General features: G+C 59.1%; 1 protein-coding gene across 10 annotated transcripts in view; it reads left to right on the forward strand.

Annotated features, from left to right (window-relative positions):
• The first annotated feature begins 8,481 nt into the window (after window positions 1-8,481).
• SEC16A (SEC16 homolog A, endoplasmic reticulum export factor) overlaps window positions 8,482-24,033 on the forward strand; it is a 32,859-nt gene continuing 17,307 nt past the window's right edge. For 4 of the 10 annotated variants that reach the window (XM_059410304.1, XM_059410308.1, XM_059410307.1 and 1 more), the window contains exons 1-7: window positions 8,813-8,979; window positions 12,576-16,221; window positions 18,029-18,165; window positions 21,463-21,560; window positions 22,616-22,742; window positions 23,229-23,403; window positions 23,502-23,676. In XM_059410304.1, the coding sequence (XP_059266287.1) occupies window positions 12,640-16,221; window positions 18,029-18,165; window positions 21,463-21,560; window positions 22,616-22,742; window positions 23,229-23,403; window positions 23,502-23,676 (4,294 nt within the window). In that variant the 5' untranslated portion in view covers window positions 8,813-8,979; window positions 12,576-12,639. Of the gene's footprint in view, window positions 8,565-8,812; window positions 8,980-12,575; window positions 16,222-18,028; window positions 18,166-21,462; window positions 21,561-22,615; window positions 22,743-23,228; window positions 23,404-23,501; window positions 23,677-24,033 lie in introns of those variants that run through there. The other 6 variants (XM_059410306.1, XM_059410309.1, XM_059410312.1 and 3 more) reach the window with 4 other exon arrangements.

Genomic DNA, 24,033 nt, shown 5'->3' on the forward strand with positions numbered 1-24,033 from the left:
CCTGGTGGTGGCATTGGCTCCCTTTCTTGGAGGAAGGGAGGGCAGGCCGTTCTATTCCAAGGGAACCAGCAGTTCTGCCCCCTCCGATCATCCAGCCCTAGTCTCTTAGAGGTTCTACAGTGTCTCTGCGTCTGTGTGGGCCGTGTGGGCCGGGCCCCCCTGCAGGGGCCTCCTGGGTCTGGGAACGTGGCTGTCATGACAGCAGGCTTGATTTAGGCTTCCCCCATCTGTTTCAGTCAGAGGGACAGGGTACCGCTTACCCAACCTAGGGATGGCAGCCAAGAGCCCACTGTGGGCAGGAGGTATACGGGGAGGGGCCCAGAGACCACAGTGGGAAATCCAGACCCCAGTAGGAGGGCAAAGGGGGCCACAGAAGCGTCCGAGCAGGGGCACCACGGGGGTGATGGGGGGAGTGGGGAAGGTTCTGTGAAGCCGAGGGAGTACCACCGAGGAGGCCTCCCCCTGCCAGGCACCCTCAGGGGCCTCCCCTTCTCCCTCCTGCCTCCACCGGACCCCACCCCAGCTGGTGGATCCAAACCAGATTAACAGAGGGAAAGTCTGGCATCCCCTTCTGTGGCAAAGTGCCTCCCAGCCTCCGCAAGCCCAGGTGCGAGCCCAAAATCTCCTCGCTGAGTTTGGAGGCTTCATTCCCACCTGACGCAGTGTCAGGCCCCAGGCTGTGTAGACTGCACAAGAGGGTCCAGGAAATGGAGTCCGGTGAGCAGCCCAGCAGTTGTGCACGGAGGAAGTAGACCCGGTCTCAGATCTGCCTCAAGATCTCCCAGCACCCCGTGACACAGATCCTAGGTGTACGCGCAAAAGAAACACCAATGGGCCAAACAGGTCCACACACGCCCCTGTTCACGGCAGCATGAGTCAGAGCAGCCAAGAGGTGGGAACGGCCCAAAGCCCATTGGCTGGTGCATGGGTCAATGATGTGTGGTAGGCCACGCCGTGATGGCTCATTTTATGTGTCGGCTTGGTTGGGCCATTTGGCCAAACATGAGAGTGTTTCTGGATGAGATGAACATTTGAATCTGCGGCCCTCAGCATGGGTGGGCCTTGCGCCATCAGCTGACGGCCCGCACAGCCCAGAAGGGCTAAGGAGTCCTTCTGCCTCACGCTTGTCCGGGAACACAGCTCCTTTCCTCTCTCTGATGTTGGACTGAAGCATCCGCTTTTCTTGGGACTCAAGCCTGCTGACTTCCCAACAAAAACTTAACTGTCAGCTCTGCCAGTTCTGAGGCCTTAGGACTCAGGCTGGAAACTCCAGCACCCACGGTCCCGGGGCGCCAGCTTGCTGACCGCAGACCTGGGGACTCCTCGGCCTCCATAACCTTCTGAGCCAGCTCCTCATCAGAAATCTCTCGATACCTACGTGCAGCCCTGCTGGTCCTGTTGGTCCAGAGAACCCATGCTGAGCACACGGCAAATACTCTTCGGCCCTGGAGAGGAGGGAAGGCCTGACTCACAGCGTGGAGCAGCCAGACCCCAACACAGGAGGACAGGAGGAGGCTGAGCCGGACACATCACTGCCCCGGACAGGGGGGCCCAGAGAGACAGAAGGTGGACTGGGGGCCCCGGGACCTGCCTGCAGGGTCTGGGGAGCGACTGCGGGGCCACGAAGCGTGGGCTCTGCAGAGCTGCAGGCTCTGTCCTGCCCTGCCAGCCCAGCAGTCTCTTCCCCAGGGACTCATCCCCACCCACCTGGCTCAGAACCACTGGCTGAGCTTCCCACCCGTTTTTCTCCCTGGGGCCCAAACCTGCTCCCTGACTCGAGGCCCCCCGCACCAGCGGGCTCTCCCTCTACCCTGCGGTCCTCCTTCCCCGATGTCCGCGCTGAGCCAGCCTATTCTCAGCCAGTCCTCACCCTCAGAATGATTCCCGTCTAGACACCATGGTCCTCCCCGAGAGGACACGGGCCCTGGCTTGGGGCATCTGTTAGGGCTAAACTGTGTCCCCTGCAGAGTTTCTCAGTGAGACCCGAGATCTCGGAATGTTGGGACGTGGCCCTATGGGGAGAGCGAATGAAGGTAGACTGAGGCCATCCGGGTGCACCTCCTCCAGTCTGGCCGGTGTCCTCAGGAACAGAGGAGGACAGAGACACGCACAGGAGACCACCAGGTGGGGACGCGGGAGCACATGGCCATCTACAAGCACAGCAGGGAGACCTCAGGAGGAGCCGCCCTGACTGCGCCTCATCCCAGATGTCCAGCCTCCGAGAGGTGAGCACATTCACTTCTGTTAACCCCAGCAGACGATCTGAAGGGCCAAAGGCACATGCCAACGGCCAGGGTGCCGGGAGCCCCTGCCCGCGGGTCCCCTCCCTCCTCAGGAGGCTCGCACTCTGCGACACTCCAGCACGTGAGACCAGCACCGGAGCCGCCTGCCCGTCCCTGAGCCTTCCTTTGCGGGTTGGAGCGGGGGACCTTCTTTGGAGCTGCGTCTTCCAGCAGAAGTACAATGCAGCCCACAAACGCAATTTTAAATATCTCAGTAGCCACATAAAAAACAGTGAAAAGAAACCAAAAAAAGCTTATTAGTACATCTTAGATAATCCAATATATCCAAAATATTAGCATCTCAACGTGTAATTGACATAAAGAGTTAACGAGATCATTTGTGTTCTTCTCTCTCTCATACTACGGCTTTAAGACCCAGTGTGTTTTGGTCTTTCAGCACACCTCCGTGTGGACCGGCCCCATGCTCAGCTGCCCCGTGTGGCTCATGCCCGCCACACTGGACGGCACAGGTTCCCAGGGGGCCTCCCGGCACCTGTCGGCACCCAGGAAGCCCGAGACACGGCATCGGCATGGTTCTTCCAGCGCGATCCCCAGATGTGGCTCTGCCCCCTTCTGGCCAGAGCAAGGAGGGGACGGCATCCGTGCCCAGAGATTTAACAGCCCTGCAGGGTTGCCAAGGGGCTGAGCTCTGCTCCATGGCCACTGACAGCCTCCAGAGCATATTGGCTGGCCAAGACTGGGCTCGGTGCTGGAGCCCATCTTCACGCTGGTGCCACTCGGGTCCCACTGCAGACCGGTGACGGGTCTTTCATGGGCTGGCCTGATCTAGAAACCAACCCAGAGCCCCGCAGGAGGAGACAGCGCTGCCGGCACAGACGGGCCGTGGAGGGCATCCCGGGGCCACTCCTTGTGGGACCACCCCACAGTGGGGGTCCCTGGCACAGTGCCAAAGAGTTAGTCTGTCCAAGTGCCTCAAGCAGGAACCTAAGCAATGTGGTCCGGCTGGACGCCAGGGCACACGGAGACCATAAGCCCCGCATCTCAAAGTGTTGCCTGGGGTCACAGTGACGAGTTTGGGAAGCCCTCGGTCGGGCTTGTGTGTCCTGTGGGTCTTGGAGAGGGCCCCCACACCCAGCGGGTCCCGAGCGGATGCAGCCTGAGGGGCCGCCCCAGGTGAGCCCAGGCTGCAAACACGGCTGCGCCCGCCTTGTGTGCCTGGCCCCACTTCCCGATTTGTGTCATTTCGGTTTCACCTTCCTCATGGCCACCGTTGGACCAGAGGCGGGTGACTCAGCACCTCTGAGCCTGGGTGTTCTCAGAGGTAAAGTAGGAGCTGCTCGCAGCCTCCCTCCTGAGCATGTGGAGGGGACCTGTGAGGTCGCCGACAGAAAGCTCCCGGTGTGTGACTAAGGACGCAGAAACGGCACAGCCGCCGTTATGATGAGTTCTAAAACCGTTGTGCTCCCCACGCTTGCACGCCCGTGTGGTCCTGAAGCCCAGCGGCAGCCCCGGGTCGGGAGCCCCGGGTCGGGAGCCGAGGTCCTCCCCATCTGGCATTTGCACTACAAAAACGTCGCTCTGGGTGCGACAGGGCGAGCGTGCAACGGGTCTGGAGGCTGGACTGCGAGGTTCTCCATGCAGCCCTGGGGCTGCTCCTGGACCAGAGAGCCCGTGACATGTGCCCAGTGCTTACTGCAAATCTAGGCTTCTCTGTGGTCCTACTTACTGCCCATCCAGTTTTATGTTTTCGATGACATCGCAGCGTGTCCACGGTCAAAGTGCCTCTGGTCTCAGAGCAAACACACCACGTTAGACCTTCAGTCACCCTGTCTGGACGTTGCTCCTTCCTAAGCATTAGCCCCAGGAGAGTGTGGCCTGAAGTGAGTCACCTGCTCTCTCCATGTTTCCTTGTCTGTAGGACAGAGGAAAGGGAGGCGGCTGGCAGCACCTGGCGAGGGACAGGGTAACGCAGAATGCAGGGGCTCTATATGGGAGAGAAACACTTTTCAGCCCCCGGATGAGGATGAAGTCGGTGCGCGCAGCCGGAGAAGCACAGGCTCTCTGCCGTGCCACCAAGCCCAGCTCTGGGAGGACTTACGGGGAACCTGCTGTATTCAGCCCACCAACCCCCGCTCCCGGGGCCAGGGGAGTCCAGAGAGGAACAATGCCCTGGAGAGGGCCGCGGTCGGGTGGTGATGTGAGGAGCCAGAATCTTTCATCCTGCTGCACCGGGGCCAGATCCCACAGGAGCCCGAGGTGCCCCTGATGCCCGCACCCTGAAGCCGGAGTTCCCCTGGCGCAGGCGTGCAGGGCCCGCCGACTCAGAGGCGGCTCTCTGCTTCCACCTGCTGGCAGCGTCCAGCTAGTGCCCCCTCGGGAGAGCAGGCGGTCCCACCGGGACTTGACTTCTGCTGCTGCTCACAAATCACTCACAGTCCTCCCTTGAAACCCCGTTTTATGGAGAAGCTGAGGCTTAGAGGGGCAGGTGACTTCCCCAAGTGCACCCATCTGAGCCAGGGTGGGTGATTCTCCTGGTCCATGTTCTCATAACCTTTCGGGAAGACCCACGGCTCAGCCACATCACTTGTAGACAAGAACATGAATGCTCAGGAGTTAGTGCTGAACCCAGCGTGGAACTTGGCACCGGGCAGTTCTGGGCGTTCTCCTGTGCTCTAGGTCAGCCCTTCTGTCTTCCCAATCCGCAATGCCCCAGGCCTGAAAGTACTCCCCACGGACGCTTGGGGCTCTTGCCCTCCTGTCTTGCATGCTCCTTTGGCTGACGTGTGTGCTGGTGCTGTGCAGTGGGCCGCAGCCGCAGCCGGCAGCGAGAGAGCTGGGTCCTGCCCTTGGGAGTCACCAGTCTGGCCCAGCAGCCTAACTGCTCCCCTGAGGCCCCAAGGCCACCTCCTGGGCTTCTGGCTCTCAATAGCACCTTGCCGGAGCCAGGGAGAAGCCAGACTGATGATGTCATCCCTGGTGGGGAGACCCCGAGAGCCTTCTTGCTTTCAGAAATCAAGTGCAGGACCTGAAGAGCCCCGGGCAAGGCACTCCCGCCTGAGGCCACCTCCCACTGTCTGTGTTCCTGCCCCTTGCCTCTACAAAGCTTCTGTTTGCTTCAGCCACAAATGCACCTTTTCCTCCATCTCTGGCTCTACCCTGTCACCAGCAGTTGGGACCCAGGCCTTGCCAGGTGCGCCCACACTGAACACGTTGGCAGGTGCCCAGTGTCCATGCTCCCCAGGGCAGAGGCCTGGCCAGTCAGTCCCCCAGCCACAGTTCCTAGCCATGCCTGGCACACAGCAGCTGCTCAGCAAACGACGCATACAGTTTTGTGAAAAAGGTCTCTTTCAGTTTTTCCCCAGGGCCCCACGGGAGCTACTGGGACACGACTTACTTTCTCGCCTGGCTCTGTGGCCTGCCTCGCGTGGATTTAGCGTCCTTCTTGCGCTTTCTAGGACACCCCTCTCACTATGTCACCTTACATGTTTAGTACTTGGCTCAACAAGAAAAGAACGTTCTCCGAGGCTTGCAAGGTGCCAGGAACGTTTGCAGGTGCCAGGGAGGAGAAAAGAGAGAAGGTGCCATGCTTGTGATTAGCCAGGGTCTGGATTTTTTCCTGCGAGGTGCCCCCTGGGGTCTGGGGTGGCTCTACTCCTGCTGACTTTCTCCCCTAGCTGCCCCCACAGAGGTGCTTCCCTCTCCTTATACTCCTTACACACCGCCAACTGGCGCTCCACAGCATGGGGGCCACAGAGAAGGCGTGAACACCCAGCTCTCTCTGCCCCCCGACCTGTACACTCCTGAGGGAACGAACGTCCCCGTCCTCTGCATTCAGACCTGCTCAGCTGTGCGGCCTTCTCTTCCAGAAGCCCTCCCTGCCAGCTCTTCCCACCTCTGCAGCCCTAACGTGCTTTTCCCCTGGACCTCTCAGCTGGCCCTGTCTCACAGGGACAGCCCCTTGCTCTCTCCAGGCTGAGTCAAGCAGGACCCCTCCTGTGCCCCCAGCCTCAGTGCCCAGGACCAAGGGCTGGAGTCAGAGGCTGAGCAGAGCACCTGGTAGGAAGCAGAGCTGCGCCGCCAGCACCCACTTACACATCGCCCTCCTGCAACTGCTTTGTGCCCTGCAGGCGTGAGGGGCAGAGGCTCGTGGCTGTGAGCCACCAGCCTTCAGCTGCCACATGGGGGGCCCCTGACCCCCTCCCACAATGTGCTCAAGGTCTAGACCAGTGTTGTCTGATGGAAATGGGCCAGGCACGTGTGGAACTTCAAACTTCCGACAAGCTACATTAAAGGAAACAGATGAAATAAACGTAATGGTTTATTAAACTCAATATACCCCAAATGCTGTCATTTTCATGTGTGACGGAGAGCCGCCAGCGGGCTCTCTGTCGTGTACTCAGCCTCTGTCGTGTCCTAGAGCCCGTCCCCGCTCCGCCCAGCCCCGCTCGCAGGTGCTCAGCGCAGCCTTCTCTGGACCGCGCAGGCTGCTGGGAGCGGAGGACGGCTGTGCTGGCCAGCGCGGAGCCCTGGGTCCGGGCGCGCTGTCCACAGGGCTGCAGCTCGTCATGGAGCTTTGTGTGAGGAACTAACGACCACTCAGGAAGGGGCGACGGACTGCAGCCCCCACAGGCGGGCTTCAGGGAGGCGGCCTCTGTGGGCCAGGAAGCAGGAGGAGGGAGAGAACAGGGACACGCTGCCGGTCGAGGGAAGGACTGTGCTCAAGCAGCTGTGGCCAAGGCGGTGCACCCCCCTACCTGGCGCAGGCCCCTTGCCCCTGACGGGCCCGGGACAGTCCAGTTCCTGCCTGCTGCTCGGCTAAAGCACCAAGAGCACGTTGTACAGGTGCTCACCCCGCCGGGACTCCCGGCTGGTGAGGACGGGATGGTCAGGAGCAAGGAAGCTCAAAAGCGGCGGACCTGGGGCTCAGAGCCCAGGCTGCCTGACCTTTGGCTTTCCTGCGGGCCCAGATCCCTCTCCTGCACACCAGGCCACGAAGGGCCAAGGCCGTGAGGACCTCTGCTCAGGAGACTTAACAAGAGGGGGAGGGCATGGGCCCTTCCTGCACCTCTGCCTCTGTTTCCCCCTTCCCGGGGAGTTAACAGGGACCCCGGTCTCTGCGAAGCCGCTTGTTGGGACAAGGTGACACAGCAGGAAGTGAACCGAGGGCGGCCGGGGCTGAGTTCCAAAGCACGCGGACTCTGTGTTCAGATCGGTTGGGACCTTGATTTCTGCAAGGCAAATGTTAGCTTAGCAGCGTGGCCACGTCAGATGGGCTGAAAGTCCCCCGGCAGGCCCCGGGGCCCTGACAGCGTGGCCGCTCCCGGCCAACGTCACAGCACGCAGGTGGCTGAGGCACACTCCTTCCTCCTTCCCAGGCTCCCGAGGCCCACGGGTGACCAGGGAGTCCTCCCGCCCCGGCAGGCCTCAGCGGCTGCTGCTGCACGGCTGCGGCAGGCGGCGCGGGCTCCGGGGGCTGCTGTCGGGTGGGCAGCGGCGCGCGTCTTCCCGCCCTGCGGACGGAGCCGGGGCAGGCGCGGGCGGAGCCGGGGCAGGCGCGGACCGAGCCGGGGCAGGCGCGGGCGGGCGGCCGCCCTCCGCACCAGGCAGCGATGCAGGTGAGCGGGCGCGGCCTGGTGCCTGCTTCCCACCGACCGCCCTCCCCTCCTCGCGGGGAACCGAGGACACACAGGGCAGCACCGCCTCGTCCCCGCGGGCCTCCACGCGAGGGCCCGGACGCCGCCGTCCCCGGGCAGGAGCGGCAGGCCAGGCGCGGCGGCCGGTCCCGGGGCGGGCGCGCGCAGCACGGGGCGCCGGCTCAACGGCCGCGGGACGCCGAACCCGGTCCCGGCTCCCGCGCAGACGGAGCCGGGGGGCCGCGGCGGGCTCGGAGGCAGGGGACAGGACGGCGCCAGGGTCGGGCTCCCGAGGCCGCGCCGACCGAAGCGAACTTCCCGGGCCCAACTGGAACCCCGAGCCGCCGGCGGCCGTAACCAGGCAACCCGCGAGCCGCCGCGAGGTGCGCAGGCGCGGCCCGCCGCGTCGCCGGCGCATGCGCGGCCACCTCCCGCCGGCCTCCAGCCTTGGAGCAAGTCCAACGGCAGGATGGGAGGGTCGCGCCTGCGCCAGGGCGCCGCCGAGTAGCCGTTGTCGGCGGGGGCGCCCGCTGGCCTCGGTCGTTCAAGGCTGGTTCTTCGCCTGCGTCTGACGGAAGAGCCCCGACTCTCCTCCCACCCTAAGACGAGAAAAGACTGGGAGAAAGAGGCGGCGGAGCCAGCGCGACCCCTCCGAGCCGCCCGCCGCGCGCCCGGCCCGGCCCGGCAGGTGGGCGAAGGGCGGGTCGCAGGGGGGTGGGGCCAAGGGGCGAGGCCAAGGGGGCGGGACGAAGGGATGAACGCCGAAAGATTGGTCGCAGGTGAGGGGCGGGGTCAACGGGGCGGACGAATGGGTGGCCGGCGAGGGAGGGGGCGGAGCGAACGTACGGGGCGAAGCGTCCCGGAAGCGGCTGCGATGGGCGGGGCTGATGGGCGTGGTGGGCGGGCGTGGCGCGCGCTGACGTCGCGGTCGGACACGTCGGCGGCGCGGCGGCCGGAGCCGGATGTGCCAAGATGGCTGCTGCGGCTGTCGTGTCTGCGCTCGTCGGTGCAGCCGGGCCGGTTTCCGCCGGCGGCTCCTGAGGGCTTGGCCGGGGGGTCGCGGACGGGCCGGGCGGCAGCCCTGGCAGCCCTGTGGCGCGCCGGTGAGGGCCGGGGTCGAGCGGAAGGGGACGGCCGGGCCGGGCCCAGCCCGGAGCGGACAGCGCGTCTCCGGGTGCCGCCGGGGGGTCGGGCCGGGGGCGGGTGGGGACCCGCGGGGCCGGCTGGGGCCGGGGGGGCCGGGCGCGCGGACCGCCTGCCGCGGCTCTGGCGCCCGCCTCGTCGGACTCGAGGTGGACCCCGCAGGGAGGGCCGGCGCTGTGGCGGGCTCGGCTGTGCCGACCCCTGGCTTGGCCCCGGAGGCCTGCGTGGAGGCGGTGTCGCGATGGCTGGAGGGCAGAGCGGGCCGGCAAGTTTGTGAAGAGTGCCGGCGTGTCCGGGACTTCTTCGGTGCCGAGCGGTGCTGTCCGCGTCGGTGCTGGTGAGCGCGCGGGCTCGCAGCGCGGGTGCCCGTCGGGAGCTCCGTGGCGGGGCGACCGAGCTGTCGCGGCGAAGGCCGGCCCCCGGGTTTCACGCCGAGGCTCAGAGGGCTGCGGGACAAGCGCTTCACAGCTCTTGGGGCGCAGACGTCGCGGCCGCGGGTCTGCGCGCGCCCCAGCCGCTTCGGGTCGGTTTTCGCCGCTTCGCCTGCAGACGCTCGGAGACCCTCGGAAGTGCCCGGCTGCCGCAGGTGCGCGGACGTTAACGAGCGCTGCCCGCCGGCCGCGGGGGCGGCGGGCGCGAACCGGGTCACGCCTGCTGTTGCTACATGGGTGCTTGTGCGAGTTGGGCGCCGCCGGCTCCCTGCAGGTGTTCCTCCCCTGCCGCTTCCTGCAGTTCGGGGGCTGTTGTCTTCCAGAGATGAGGCGGGGGCATGTTCCTGCAATACAGTCGCCCTAAGTAGGAGGGATTCCCCAAATCGTCCGGAAAGCACTCTCTAGCGTAGCCTGTTGATTTTAATGATTCCTTCTTGCTCTGTAAAGCTCCTTCCTGAATGTCAGCGCGTCCTTTAGGATCTTTGTCACTTTTTTAAACTTTTTTAAAAAAAGATTGTATTTATTTATTTGACACAGAGACACAGCGAGAGAGGGATGACAAGTGGGGGGAGTGGGAGAGGGAGAAGCAGGCTGCCTGTCGCGCGGGAGCCGGATGTGGGCCTCCATCCCAGGACCCTGGGACCAGGACCTGAACCAAAAGGCCCATGCCTAACGACGGTGTCCCCCAGGCGCCCAGATCTTTGCCATTTTTAACAGTATTTAGACTCCCTCCTCTAAATGTGTTTGATCCTGTACTTAGGAAGGTTGGAGTTTATGGTGTCTTTGGGTGGAGTGTCCCAGAGTCTGACAGGGCCATCCACACTCACAGTTGCCGAGAGGGAGATGGTAGGCAAAGGGTGGTCTCCCAGGTGCCTTCTGGCACTCCTGTGGGTTTACACACTCCTTGCCTGAGGCAGCAGCTCTGAGTGGATAGGTGTGGGCTTCAGGCATCTCGGTCCCACAGTCAGGAATTTGTAGTTATGCCTCTGTAAGAGCAGCCCCTGGTGCCTCTGAAATACTGCCTTTTTAAGTCAGGTGACCCGAGGTTACAGGATGACTTCCTGGAGGGAGTTGAGCCCCCTGGGGTCAGGAGAGAATGTTGACGGTTGTTCTGGATGCAGTCTGCATACTGCTTAAAAAGCTCTCAATTTCAGGCTTGGCGGGGAGAGTAGGGGATTCTACTCTATAGGGAAGTGATAGCGTTTGCTTATAAAATGGTTTTTAGTCTGGGAGAAAATCGTTTTTAAAGAAAGTTTCTTCAAGGAAAGCGTGTAAGTATAAACCTGTGCAGTTTACATTTTTGATGACATTTCCCTATTAAACAACAGTAGGGATTAAGGCATCCCAGAATCTGCTGTGGGTAGAACTTTGCAAGATAAAACTCAGAAGAAACCTTGGAAATTGTCATATTGCCTCTCTCACTTTACAGATGAAGAGACGGGTCACAGAAAGGGAGTGTGCCCAGCGCCATTCAGCTGGGCAGCCAGCCTTGCTCTCCCAGTCACACCTCCGCTGGGTAATCCTCTGGGCCTCTGCCATGTGTGGTTTTTCTCTTCTCTTTTCTTTTCTTTTCTTTTCTTTTCTTTTCTTCTTTCTTTCTTTTTCTTTTTCTTTTTTAAAGAAAAGCTTTAAAATGCTGCTTAGAATGGCCGAGGGTCCTCTGCTAGAGCCTTGCGAGGAGGAAGTTGTGTCTTGGAGGGTGCCTGGGAGAGGCTCTTTTCCATGGAAAGCTGAGCTGTAAGCGTTCTTGGTTTTGAAACAGCGGCTTATAACCCGGTGAGGTCTCCAGTGCTGATCTTGATACAGTGCATTAAATGTGAGTGAGTTTCAGCGTGCTCTTCCCCAGGAAGGTTTCCTGTTGGCCTGGGACAGGGCATGTGTGGGCAGCAGTGGTAGTGGACTAATGGATTCCTGGGACTAGTTTCCAGAGAGACATAGGAGCTTTAACTTGTAAATAGCTATATTTAAGAGACTTTCATAAGTGCGTTCTTGTATCTGGCTGCCAGAAAGATTTCCAAGAGCATTAATGTTGTACCTCTGCAGAAACATGTGGGTTAGGCTCTGGAGTCCTTCTGCGGTTTCTCCCTCTGATGTTGACTTATCCCCGTGATAGGCTGAGCGTACCCTGTTTGTTTGTGAGGGCGGTACTAGGGGGAAGGACTTACACATAGAAAAAGACAGTGACTGGGTTTTTGTCTTAAAAGTACAGGTTAACTGTTCAAGATTATGCTTAATGTATTTTATTTAGAAAAAAACCCACCCCAGCAAGAAAAAGTACTGTAAAGATGAGTTTGGTCCTTTGTTTTCTATAAAAGTTTTGTTGGCATTCTGTTATTGAAAATTTTTGAATGAAGTCAGTTGGGCAGTTTTAAAGCTGCTTTAAGTTTACTTGGGGTTTTCACCCCGGGCATAGTTGTTACAGCTCTGGTGGGCAGAGGCCACTTGTCCTGCTGATGCTCTTCTAGTAGTCATCACACAGAAAAGGAGACCTTTTGCACAGGGGCATAAAAGGCGTTTTTATTTATTTTGGATTTTGCAGCTTGTACTGATTTGTGCTCTATAATGCTCTTTCGTTAAAATGGCAGTATAAATCTGCAACTTGTGTTTTCCAGATTTGACGTTAGCCTGTGTGAGAAGTGTGATGTGCAGTGTTAATAGAGGAGGAGGCTCTTTCGGGGTCTGGTGGTCATTTGGGGAGTTACCAGCATACCTGGTGGTAAGACCAGCAGTCCACTTGTATTTCATCTCTGCCTGCTCGGTGAGGGTGTCACGGAGGCATCAGGCATTCTGCGCTGGTATTCAGTTGGGTTACGAGCCACAGAGAAGGCAGTGACTTGTGTGAAGTCAGTCCAGGAGCTCCGGGCGCGGCCTGCGTTTGCACCCGGGCTGGTGTTGTCTGCCTTCTTGCCTGCTCACTCAGTGGCCCTCGCAGCAGCAGCAGCCCCTCCAGGCCGCAGTTCTGGACAGGAGGGGGTGGGAGCAGAAACAGCTGGCCTCGGGACCGAAGACGCAGACTCTTAAGTGGTTTCCAGCCTCTTTCTGTTTTTTTTAGTTTTCCTAATTCTGTCTGGGAGTTTGAATATATGGATTTTATGCTAATTTCTTCTTTTTCTTTTTCTGTTCAGATTAAGGAAAACCTATATCCTGCTTCTTTCTGTAAGCAGCATCTAATTGTGCAGAAGATCAGTCATGCAGCCGCCGCCGCAGGCAGCCCCGTCAGGCATGGTTGGGCCTCCTCCAGCTGGGACTCCTCAGAGCATGTTCTGGTCCAACAGACCGTACAGGAGACAGGCAAATAATAATGCACCCGTAACTCCGATCACCTGCCCGCTGCAGCCGGTGACGGATCCGTTTGCTTTTAGTAGACAGGCGCTACAAAGTACATCCTTGGGCAGTTCGTCCAAAAGCAGCCCACCCCTTCTGCAAGGCCCGGCCCCACCAGCGTTCCTTCAGCACCCTGGTCTGTCTGTGGCTCACACGAATGCTGAGGATACTCCCCAAGGACCGATGTCGCAGCCCAGAGCAGATGGCAGTCTGTTTTCCGGTGTGCTGACCCCTTCAGTACCATCAGATCCCGAGGGGAACAGGAGTACCACAGTGGCTCCCAGCTCAGAACCTGAAACTCAGACTCTGCCACATCCTCAGTGTGTTCCAGGAGCGGGTGTGGACAGCTCTCATGGGGGCCGTCCGCATACGAACACGCTTGGGCCCGATTGGCCCCTGAGTAGGCAGAACCCACACGACAGTGCCACGGCATCAGCACCATCCCCTTTCTTCCCTCAGCCTCGTCAGCAGATGCCAGGGCAGTGGGGACCAGGGCAGGGAGGCGCACAACCCTCAGGTCAACATTATTGGCCCCGCCCGGAAGGACCTATTCAGAATGCGCTGCCCCACACCTCCAGCGTTTCTCACTTCCCTGCTCCGTCTACCCTGCATCATGGTCCCAGCCACGAGCAGCTCAACCCACTGGTGTCTTTGCCAGGACCCTTAGCCAGTGATGGAAGCAATGAGGCAGCCTGCCTGCAAAGTGGAAACCGTTCAGCAAATAACTTTGATCCTGAAAATGTGTTCAGGCAAAATTCTAAAGCTGGGAGTACTCGGGCGAGCCAGGAGCTCAGGCCAAATCCAGGAGTGAACAAAGAGCAGTTGCCGGACCTTGCTCTCAGTAATCCCCTCACTCAGGGTACTAGCCCAGAAAGCCATTTGCACTGCCCCCCAGGGGCCGGGACCAGCCGGGCCGTGTCAGAAGTGGACTCCGGGGCGCTCCCCATGGTTTTCCAAGGAGGGGAGACAGAAAATGAGGAGAACCTCTCATCCGAAAACACCGGCTCTGCTGGTCGGTCTGACTTTGGTGGCTTCTCCCCCAGCCCCGCACTTGGTCACCCTCCTGCACACGTGGGAGCAGGTGGCATCTACCAGGCCTTTCCCAGAGGTTCCAACAGCGAGGCCACGCAGCAGGGAAGACACCCGCACCCTTACCTTTATCAGACCGCAGGCGCCCCACCTGACCACCCCCCCGCAGCAAGTGCTCCCGGGACCGCGTGGGGCGGTGCACCCGGCGCAGGGGTGCACGCGACCAGCAGCACGCAGTCTGAGAATGTAGAAGACCTTGAATTCATTCAGAATCAGGAAGTTCTGCCAAGTGAGCCTCAGAGTTTGGACCTTTCCTCCCCCAGCGATCAGGTCAGATATGGGCCCTTGTCCGGGCCAGCCGTTCCCAGGCTCGGCGTTGTGGGCCACTCTGGGGGCGGGGGCCCAAATCTCGAGGCCCCAGATTCAGCGCCGCACCCCGTGCAGTCTGATGGTGTGTCATCCGGTTACAGCAGCAAGAGCCACAGGAATCTCCCGAGTGTAGCCAGGCCCCAAGATGTAGGCACTTTCATTCAGCAAGAAGTTGGAAAACCTGAAGATGAGTCTCCAGGGAGTTTTTTTAAGCAAATTGATTCTTCTCCTGTGGGAGGAGAGACCGACGAGACCACTGGGAACCAGAGTCACCACGGCAGCCTGTCCCAGCCCTCAACCCCAAGCCCCCCAAAACCCACTGGAATATTTCAGACAAGTGCAAATAGTTCTTTTGAACCAGTGAAATCCCACTTAGTTGGAGTCAAACCCATCGAGGCCGATCGCGCCAACATGGTGGGTGAGGTGAGAGGGGCCATTGCCCACCAGAAGCAGCGCAGACCCGCTGCTGCCCCGCCTGACACCTCCCCCGGCAACCTGGAGCAGCCCCCGGACAACATGGAGACCCTGTTCACGCTCCAGGCCTGTTCTCCCCCCTTTTCTGTACCTGCGGAGCCGGGGCACGGGCTCATGCACACCGGGGGACCACCCCTGGAAATTCTGCCCCTGGCAGCCGAGAAAAGGCCTTTGGCCAGAGCCCAGGGGGTTGTGAAGTGTGAGAGCCCAGTGACGACGTTGTGGGCGCAGAACGAGTTGCCAGATTTTGGAGGCAACGTCCTTCTAGCTCCAGCTGCTCCTGCGCTGCACATGCCTGTGAAACCGCCGCCGTCGGAAGTGATTCAGCCTCCAGATGAGGGCGTGTCCGCTCCGCAGGCCCGGCAACCAGGCTCCGGCCTTCTGCAGAGTGGGGACAGCACTGGTGCTTCTGAGAACCTCGAGAACCCTCCCAAGATGGGAGAAGAGGAGGCCCTCCCGTCCCAGGCAAGTTCTGGCTATGCCAGTCTCTTATCCTCGCCGCCCACTGAATCTTTGCAGAACCCACCAGTCTTGATTGCCCAGCCTGATCGAAGCTATAATTTGGCTCAGCCCATTAATTTTTCTGTGTCCTTACCGAGTCCTAATGAGAAGAATCATCCCTGGAGAGATGCTTTGGTCGGGGATAAACCCTTGGCAAGCAGCTGGGCTCTGGGGGGGGACTCTGGAGACAGCACCCCTGTGTCTGGGAACACAGCCGGCCCTCTCACCCGCTTGCCTTTGCCTAACAGTTTTGCGCACAGTGGTTTTCCACAAGTTCCTGGTACTTCAGAAATAGCTTCTAATCAACCTGCTACTTTGCTGGTTCAGCCACCACCTCATCCAGTTCCAAAGAACTTGGTTTCAGAAAGCCAAAATACTGACAACGCAGAGAACGGTTTTCCCGAGTTGGTTAGTGGCCCTGCTGGAAGCACAGGCGTGACGTTGGTGCCGCCTGCGAATGCTGCCACAGCACCTGCTGGCCATAAGGCAGATCGCGCCAGTCAGCGGGAAGAAACTTCTGGAGCCCTAGACCTCACACCCAGTAGGACTTTGGAAAGTTCTCTAAGAATGTGTAGCCCACCCCATTCTGACAGCTCCGCGTGTCAGCACGCCGCCAGCAGTCATCCGAGGCCACCTGGGCCAGGGCCGCGTAACTCAGACCATTTCTACCAACAGGTGATGAAAGACACTCAGGACCAGCGTGGCCTCGAGAGAGCCCAGCAGGAGCCAGCACCGCCTCCTCCACAAGGGCCCAAACTGACATGTTCAGAACCTTCAGACCCGGGAAGTCCACCTGTGCAGGGACAGCCCCAAAACTCGGTCCCACCACCCCCAAGTCCAGCTCCGGCTGACACAGGTCAGCCGCTGCCACCCCGGCCACCTCGGTCTTCCAGTGCATCAGTCGCGTCTGCCAGCTCGAGCCAGGCAGCCGTGCGGTCGGACCAGCCCTGGCTGCAGCCGCCGCCTCCAGACCTGGCATCTTACTACTATTACAGAGCGCTGTACGATGGCTGCCAGTCCCATTACCCCTCGTCGTACCCGCTGGAGCCTGGCGCGGCCCCCCTCTATTACCAGGTACGATCAGGCGCTCGCACTTGACCCCTGCGACCAGTGGTTCCTTTCTCTCGAGTTGTGGGCCCTGGTGGGCTTCTGTTGCTCAGTTCAGAAGTGATCCATAGTGCCACCACCGTGCCGAGTGCCAGCTCCAGGCACGGTGGCGGGGGACGAGTGCGCCTCTCACAGATGACCAACGCAGCCTGTCTCTTGGGAGTTTACTCTGCGCAGCTGTGTATTGCGTCATAAGGGGTACCTGATTATCTATTTCACGCGGTATCCTCCGACTCCCATGGCTGAGAAGCTGTCTGTCTCCTGTCCCAGTGGCGGCTTCTCTGTGGAGAAGCTTCGGGCAACCGGGATAGCCCCTGCGAGCTTCAGCGTGGTTTTGGCGTGGAACACCTACCTGGCGAGTCGCAGGGATCTGTAGTCGTTGAGGTCCCTCCTTGAGAATAAAAACATTCAGAGGTAAAAGTGAGGTCTGGAATGGCATCCTAGTGAAACAGCCAAGGGGGGTGAAATCATGCAGACTCGGAGGCGTGTGGGGCCCAGCAGCGGGGTGGGGGCGGCCGCCGTGCCGCGTGGGAGCCTCGGCCTTCACGGTGGCACGCGCTGGCACGTGAGCCTTGCTGCAGTTGGGTTCTGCCTGGTCTGTGTCGCTCTGCAGCGCGTGCTTCGAGCACACACATTGGATCGCTGTCTGTGTCTCGTGCCGTCTAGTCGCAGCCCGGCATCACACAAGGTTAGCCGAGTTCAAAGGGGTGTGCATTAGAGGTTTGGAAAGCATAGTCCTCCTGGGCAGGGGCGGGTGGCCCTCCTGGGCTCTCGCAGTCAGAGGCCGATGGGGTTGGGCCAGGCGGCAGCCCCCAGCGACAGGAGGCTTAGGTCTCCTTAGAGGGCTTTGAGCATCTTTGGAAATGTATGGAGAGCGCACAGCTAACCACCGAGAGCAGCAAATCCTAGATCCTGGAAGGAGCCCATAGGACTCCTGTTGCCACACGTCGAAATTGACTTCCAATGCGCCCAGAGAGAGCCCGAGGGTCTGGCAGAGTGTGAGGGGGTCAGTGTACCTGCTTTGGGTCCTTTGTGCAGTGGCTACGTGTGCATCCCGGGAGCTCCAGCCAGAGCCTGGCGTCACCTCTGGGATCCCGCTTCCTGGTGCCCTCTGGCTTTGTTGCCACAGCCTGTGGCAATGGTCAGGAATAAGTCCGTTTTACATGATTCCTCCTCTTTTGCTGGGTGATGGCAGAGAGTCCGGCTTGTAGACCAGAGGACTGGTTCCATCTCCTGCCGGGATCCCTTCATTCCTGCCCCCGGTCTTTGCACAGCTGCCCCTTAGAGACAGAGCCGTGGCCATTCATTGGTCCGCAATGGGGCTGAAAGCCTCAGGAGAGGAAAACGTGATCCTCTCTTGGAGGCTTCCTGGAGCTCGGGGACGCACTGAGGTGGAACCCTGGGTAGTTTTCTTAGCTAAGGTGGCATCTGAAACAGCACAAACTTAGGGGGTCACAGCACCTCCACTTTGGAGACCTCGGGGACCAGAAGCCCAGTGGGGCCCTCTAGAGTCTCCGCGGCTCCATAGGGGCTGCTCGCTGACACACTGGTTATCTGCTGAGCAGGCCCAGGGCGGTCCCTTCGAGGAGGATCCTGCCGCCCAGCGGCGGCCGCAGATTTCTGACTGTAGGCTTTCTGTTTTGCATGAAAGAAGCCCCACGTCTAGTGCTCCTCCTGGAGGGCCGTCCCTGGTGCCGTTTAGAGCTGGTGCCAGTGGCTTGATGCATTGTCTCTTTACTGGTCTCTGATGTTACGCACACCCTTCTTCCAACAGGACATCTACGGCCTGTATGAGCCCAGGTACAGGTCCTACGACAGCACGGCGTCTGCCTATGCTGAGAACTACCGCTACTCCGAGCCTGAGCGACCCAGCTCCCGAGCAAGTCACTGCTCAGACCGGCCGCCTGCCAGGTGATGGGCCCCGTGGCGCTGGCTGTGGGAGGAACGCGGTGCCCTGAGAAAGACGGCGCTCGTGAAGAGTTGTATCAGCGTGTTTCTTCTGTGTGTAATCAGCACGGGCAGAGCGCACAGGCACTTTGGAATGGGACAAAGCCCTCCCCTGCGGCTATGCTGTGCAGTCAGCCAGTGCTTGGGCGGGCAGACCCTTGGCGGGGTCCTCTCGGGGCCAGCTGGTCACCCCACTGCCGAGGCACGCACAGCTCTGGCGTTCGGCTGCCAGGGTGTTTGGGGCCCTTAGACCGTGGCAGCTTTGCCCTCGTGGCAGCTTTGCCCTCGTGCTGCCACGCCACTAATCACCGACGTGCTTGGTTCTTTGGTCAGGACGCCTGCCCATGTCCCTTTCCCAGCCCTGCCCCGTGTGCGGAGGCCCCCGTACACCTCTGTCCCTGTCCTGCTGCTCTCTCTCTCTTTTTTTTTTTTTTTAAGATTTTATTTGTTTATTTGTCAGGTATAGAAGGAGAGAGAGCCAGCGGGCAGAGGCAGAGGGAGAAACCGGCTCCCTGCCGAGCAAGGAGCCCGATGTGGGACTCGATCCCAGGATACTGGGATCATGACCTGAGCCGAAGGCAGCTGCTTAACCAACTGAGCCACCCAGGCGTCCCCCTGCTGCTCTCTCTTGCTGACCAGGCACATCTCGGCTGTGGGGTTATAGATGAGGGGTTCTTTCTTTCTTTCTTTCTTTTCTTAAGGTCTGTTTATTCGAGAGAGAGCAAGAGTGTAGAGGGAAGGGTGGGGGAGGGAGAATCTCAAGCAGATTTCCTGCTGAGCGTGGAGTCCGACGCAGGGCTTGACCTCACGACCCGGAGATCATGACCTGGGCTGAGATCAGGAGTCAGATGCTTAACCAGCCGAGCTTCCCAGGCACTCCTGGATGAGGGATTTTGAAAGATCCCTGACTTAGCCAAGCAGGACCTCAGTGGGTCCCGGGGCTCCCACTCAGAGCCACGGGTAAAGCCGCAAGGGGCAGCAGGCATGTTTACAGTGTGGGGTGCTGCCTGCCTTCCAGAGCCTTCCCCCGTACTCGCCCATCATCAGGTTATGGGGGGACAAATCACGGGGGTAGGTTTTACTACCAGAGTATGTGGCTTACTTGAACTTAGAATAGAGGAGGTCTGATTGCTGGTGGAGACCTCATGTGTGTGCTGCCTTTCAAAATCGTGGGGTCCTTGATAGCTTGTCTGCAGATGAGGTTCTGTCTCCGTGAGCCTTTGCCTTTTGAGCTGCCCTCTCCTTGCACCACTGACCTGCACATGGCCCAGCCTTCTAGGAACTTCTGTAAGAAAGTTCCCGAGGGGTTAGCTCTTGGATAAGCACTTGGAAGGAGAGGTTTGAGGTTAAGTATTCCGACTCGGGGAAAGCCGTGGCCAAGTGATTCCTAGAAACCCGTAGGCATGGAGGAGGGCACAGCCAGGGCACAACTCGCCATCCCGGTTCCTGTCTGCTTGCCCACCTGCAGGTTAACATGGAACCTATTCTGAGACACTGAAGATGGCCCCGTGCTGCCCTTGAAAGTCGCCCAACCGGAGGCTGGGCCGGGTTGCACAGGAGTGGGCCCGTCCCATCTCACAGTGTCTCTGTCCTCTGTTCCTTCCCTGCTCTCCTGTGCCGGCTCTGTAGAGCAGCCTGTTCTTCCTGCCCTGCTTTGGTTGGCGGATGTGTGTGCGTGTGTATGTGCACTTGGGCCTGGTATGAGCACGTCCCTGCACGGACGTGTCTTTCGTTCTTGCGGCTGTCTTTGCTAGTGGATGAACGGGCTTGGGTGGTGAGGGCAGCGAGGAGGTGGTGGGCTCTTGGTTCTGCCCTGTGTCAGGTCATTATTCTGAGCCCACCACTGGTGTCCTTGGGGGCCTCTGCTCTGCAGATGGGTGGGGTGGAAGGTTCTCCTCCAAAGCCCTGGGAAGGGGCCTTGTTCCTACAGCTAAGCCATGGGAGGGTGCTCCTCCTGGGCCGCCCGGCCTCAGCTGAGTGAGACATTCCTGAAGAGCCATGAGAAAAGTCACGCTTTAAATATCAGATATTGTCTAAAACTTGTTATTAATAAATACAAATGGGCGCCTGGGTGGCTCAGTGGATTAAGCCGCTGCCTTCGGCTCAGGTCATGATCTCAGGGTCCTGGGATCGAGTCCCGCGTCGGGCTCTCTGCTCAGCAGGGAGCTTGCTACTCTCTCTCTCTCTCTCTCTGGCTGCCTCTCTGTCTACTTGTGATTTCTCTCTGTCAAAATAAATAAATCTTTAAAAAATAAAAAAAAAGAAAAGAAAAAGTCAAGGCTTTTAAAAAAAAAAATAAATAAAATAAATAAATACAAATGCTAGCAAGTGTTCCCGAGAGTCTGACTGCCCCGGAGGGTGGCTCAGTTGGCTCAGCGTCCAGCTCTTGATTTTGGCTCAGGTCTTGATCTCAGGGTTGTGAGATTGAGCCCCCCCCATAGGGCTCTGGGCTGGGTGTGGAGTCTGCTTGGGATTCTGTCTCCCCCTCTGCCCCTCCCCAGTGCTCCCTGTCACCGCGTGCATGTGCTCTCTCATTCTGTTGGAGGGAACAAAAAGGAATCCTACTCTGTGGAAGGTCTGACAGCTGACATCACTACGTTCTGCTTTCTGTGCGCTGAGTCAGACTAGTAGCTTGGTTTGCGAGGCCGGCCTCCATCAGGTGCCTTTTCGGCCTCACAACAGTCACTTTTAAGAGGCCCACGCCAGAGGCTAAGCCAGCCACAGCCCCGCACCTGGATGCACAGCGTCATGCGTTCAGAGGACAAAGCACATGGTCTGTGTGCGTGGGTTTAACGGCTCCAGGCGTTTCGCTCCCGCTGAGTGCGATCCCAGGGGCCCGAGAACTTGTTTGGCCTCGGCGTGCAGGGCCCAGTGCTGAGCACACAGAGGGCGGCCGGCTCGTGGATGCCATGTGGCGCTTAAATAGGTACCCCAGGGGGGTTTTACAAATCCTGTGCATTTGTCAGAGAGCACAAGCCAGGGGGGCAGCAGGCAGAAGGGGAAGCAGGCTCCGTGCCGAGCAGAGAGCCCGATGCAGGACTCGATCCCAGGACCCTGGAATCATGACCTGAGCCGAAGGCAAACGCTTCACCGACCGAGCCACGCAGGCGCCCCGAGAAAAGCTGTGTGGGAGGGGTCCCAGCCTGTCCCCGTGACTGTTTGGGATTTCCGGCTCCGCGGCAGTCGAGTGCGTGGCCCGACGTCCCAGCCTCATCTCAGAAGGGAGTAGGCGGTTGCTTTAATGGTGCTGTGTGCTTTCAGGCACGGGTACCCCGAAGGTTACTACGATTCCAAAAGCGGATGGAGCAGCCAGAGTGACCACTATGCGGACTACTACTCCGGCCAGTACGAGTATGGAGGTGTGTGTGGGCTTCTCTGTGGCCCCCGTGGGTGCGGCCCGGTGCTTGGCTCTGCTCTGCGATCGCTTCTCAGGAGACTGTTCCGTTTGTTCTCGTGTGTTTTTAATCCAGGTGCCGAAAGTAGTTGAAAGTAAGCTGTGTCTGGAAATACTTACGTCGGTGTCTTTCATTAGGAAGTGATGATTTGATTCTAGCGTGAATGTCTCTATCACGTTAGTCGTTTCCTTTGACTTTCTAGCAAAGCGTGGTGATGAGTAGTTCCAGAGCAGCCTTGTCTTTATGTGGTTACTTAACTGATTAAAATAAATAAAGTGGGGCACCGGCTTCTGGATCGCACTGGCCATGTCTGCCGTGGCCAGGGGCCTCCTCCTCGTGTGGTGCAGACATCGGGTGTCCCCACCGTACCAGGTGCTGTCTGCTGGTCTTGGTGTGTTCCTGCTGGGCCTCACATGCCCTTCAGTGGCCCTGCCTCTCCCTACTGTGTGGTGCCGGGAAGGGTCCTGGGCCCACAGCCTCTTGGGTGTCCCAGCACGGCCACCCCGCCTGCTACTCCCCACAGGCCTCTTTCCCTCCTGTGTTTGTACCGTTGGAAACTCACACCTGGCACAAGTGAAGTGGCACATGTAGTTTACAATGTTAACATGTTTTGTTTTGTTTTGTTTTGTTTTGTTTTCAATTTTTGGGTTTTGGAATATTTCTTAAAACTTCTTAGGTCATGTTAGAAGACTTGTAAGGGAAATTTGTAGTCATGGGATTAAGTGTTAAAAAGTCGCGACTACAAATAAAATTTAACAGAGATGTCTTCTAGCGGTTTTTAATCGTGTGTGGCGAGAACACCCAGTGGCCAGCAGGTGTCACGTGTATAGGTGGGACACCACCCAGGCCTCACAGTTAATGGCCTCCAAGGTCATGCTGATTTTGGAGAGGAAAGCTGGGTTCCTTTAAGAGCCTAGAGGCATTCTTCAGTCCTGGGGTGGTGTGGTTTCTCTGGCTCGGCTTTCTGAGGAGTGTCTTCTGTCTCCTGTTGTCATAAACCATGAATCCCCTGCTTACAGACCCAGGTCGCTGGGACCGGTACCACTATGGTTCCAGATTCAGGGATCCCCGCACCTGTGACCGGAGGTATTGGTATGACGCTGAATACGATGCGTACAGGAAAGAGAACTATGCTTACGGCGACAGGTTGGTACAGCGCACGCACTTGATGAGAAGGGCTGCTCGTAGTCAGAGCTTTGCTTCTGCGTCTCTGCCGTCGTGTGTCAGTTACCCAAGTTGCCATTGTGTTTGGGATCCTGGTGAGCAGCTGACACTGGAGTCCCTGTCTGAAAGAGAACCAAGCCCTGCTGGCAGTTCCCACCTGGGCTGTGGGGAGGGGAACTGGCCTCAGCACAAGTGCTGGAAGTCGGCTCCTCCTCTTCTTGGGTCTGGGAGAGGCGCGGCTGCACGCAGCATGAACTTGAAGGATGTTTCTCCAGATCTGAAGGCAGGGATCTGAACTTGGGCTTGGGAGGTGGCCGCTTTCCCGAGGGTAGGGCCTGACTGGTCTTTTAAGGGTCACGATCCCCACAGGGGGTGACGACACAGTGCTTGCTGTTGGGTGGCAAAGGGCTGTCACCCTGGCGTCACCTACCCACCGTCCTCTTTCCTTGCCTCTGTCCATGGTTCCAGCAGGTCCGAGAGGTATGATGACCCCTGGAGGTACGACCCTCGCTTCACGGGCAGTTTTGACGACGACCCCGAGCCCCACAGGGATCCTTACGGGGAAGAAGCGGACAGGCGCAGCGTGCACAGCGAGCGCTCGGCCCAGAGCCTGCGCAGTAGCTTCAGCTCCCACTCGCGCCAGGTGGGGGCCCTCTCCCTGTCCCTTCGCACGTGACCGTATGCCTGAGTCCCCTGTGTTCCCAGGAGTTGATTTTTTCTGTTTGCTTGATGTTTTCCCAGAGTCAGATTTACAGAAATCACAGTGTGGCTGCCGCTCCCTATGAGGTCCCACCTCCTCCCGGCTCCTTGCCTGGCGATTATGCGTACGGCGCCTACGGCAGCAATTTTGGCAGTGCCCAGGGCTTCCCGGAGTACGGCTATGCTGCCGAAGCGGGCTGGCCCACCACGGAGCAAGGTGTGTGTACGCACGGCACCCTGTGCTCACACAGGTGCAGAGGGAGGTCGAGTCACACTGCCGGGGTAGCCTCTCAAGCCTAGGGTAGTGGAGGGAATGGATTGCAGCTTGTGGGAATTGCCAATGGCTTGGCCTGGTCTTCTGTGCAGAATAAGGACTGCTGTGAGTCCCAGAGCTTGTGACAGCAGCCAAGAGCTGCCCAGCCTGTCCATAGTAGCCACATTAGTGTGGCTTTGAGGACAGGCTCCCTGCCAGCCTCTTGGGTGCAACCGCACTGTTTACCAGTGCTGGCCACTTGGGTAAGTAGTTTGCATGGGAAACTCCCTAATTCCTGTGCAAAGCTCCTGTGCACGGACT

This window comes from Mustela nigripes, chromosome 9, assembly GCF_022355385.1.
Source record: "Mustela nigripes isolate SB6536 chromosome 9, MUSNIG.SB6536, whole genome shotgun sequence".
NCBI lineage: Eukaryota > Metazoa > Chordata > Mammalia > Carnivora > Mustelidae > Mustela > Mustela nigripes.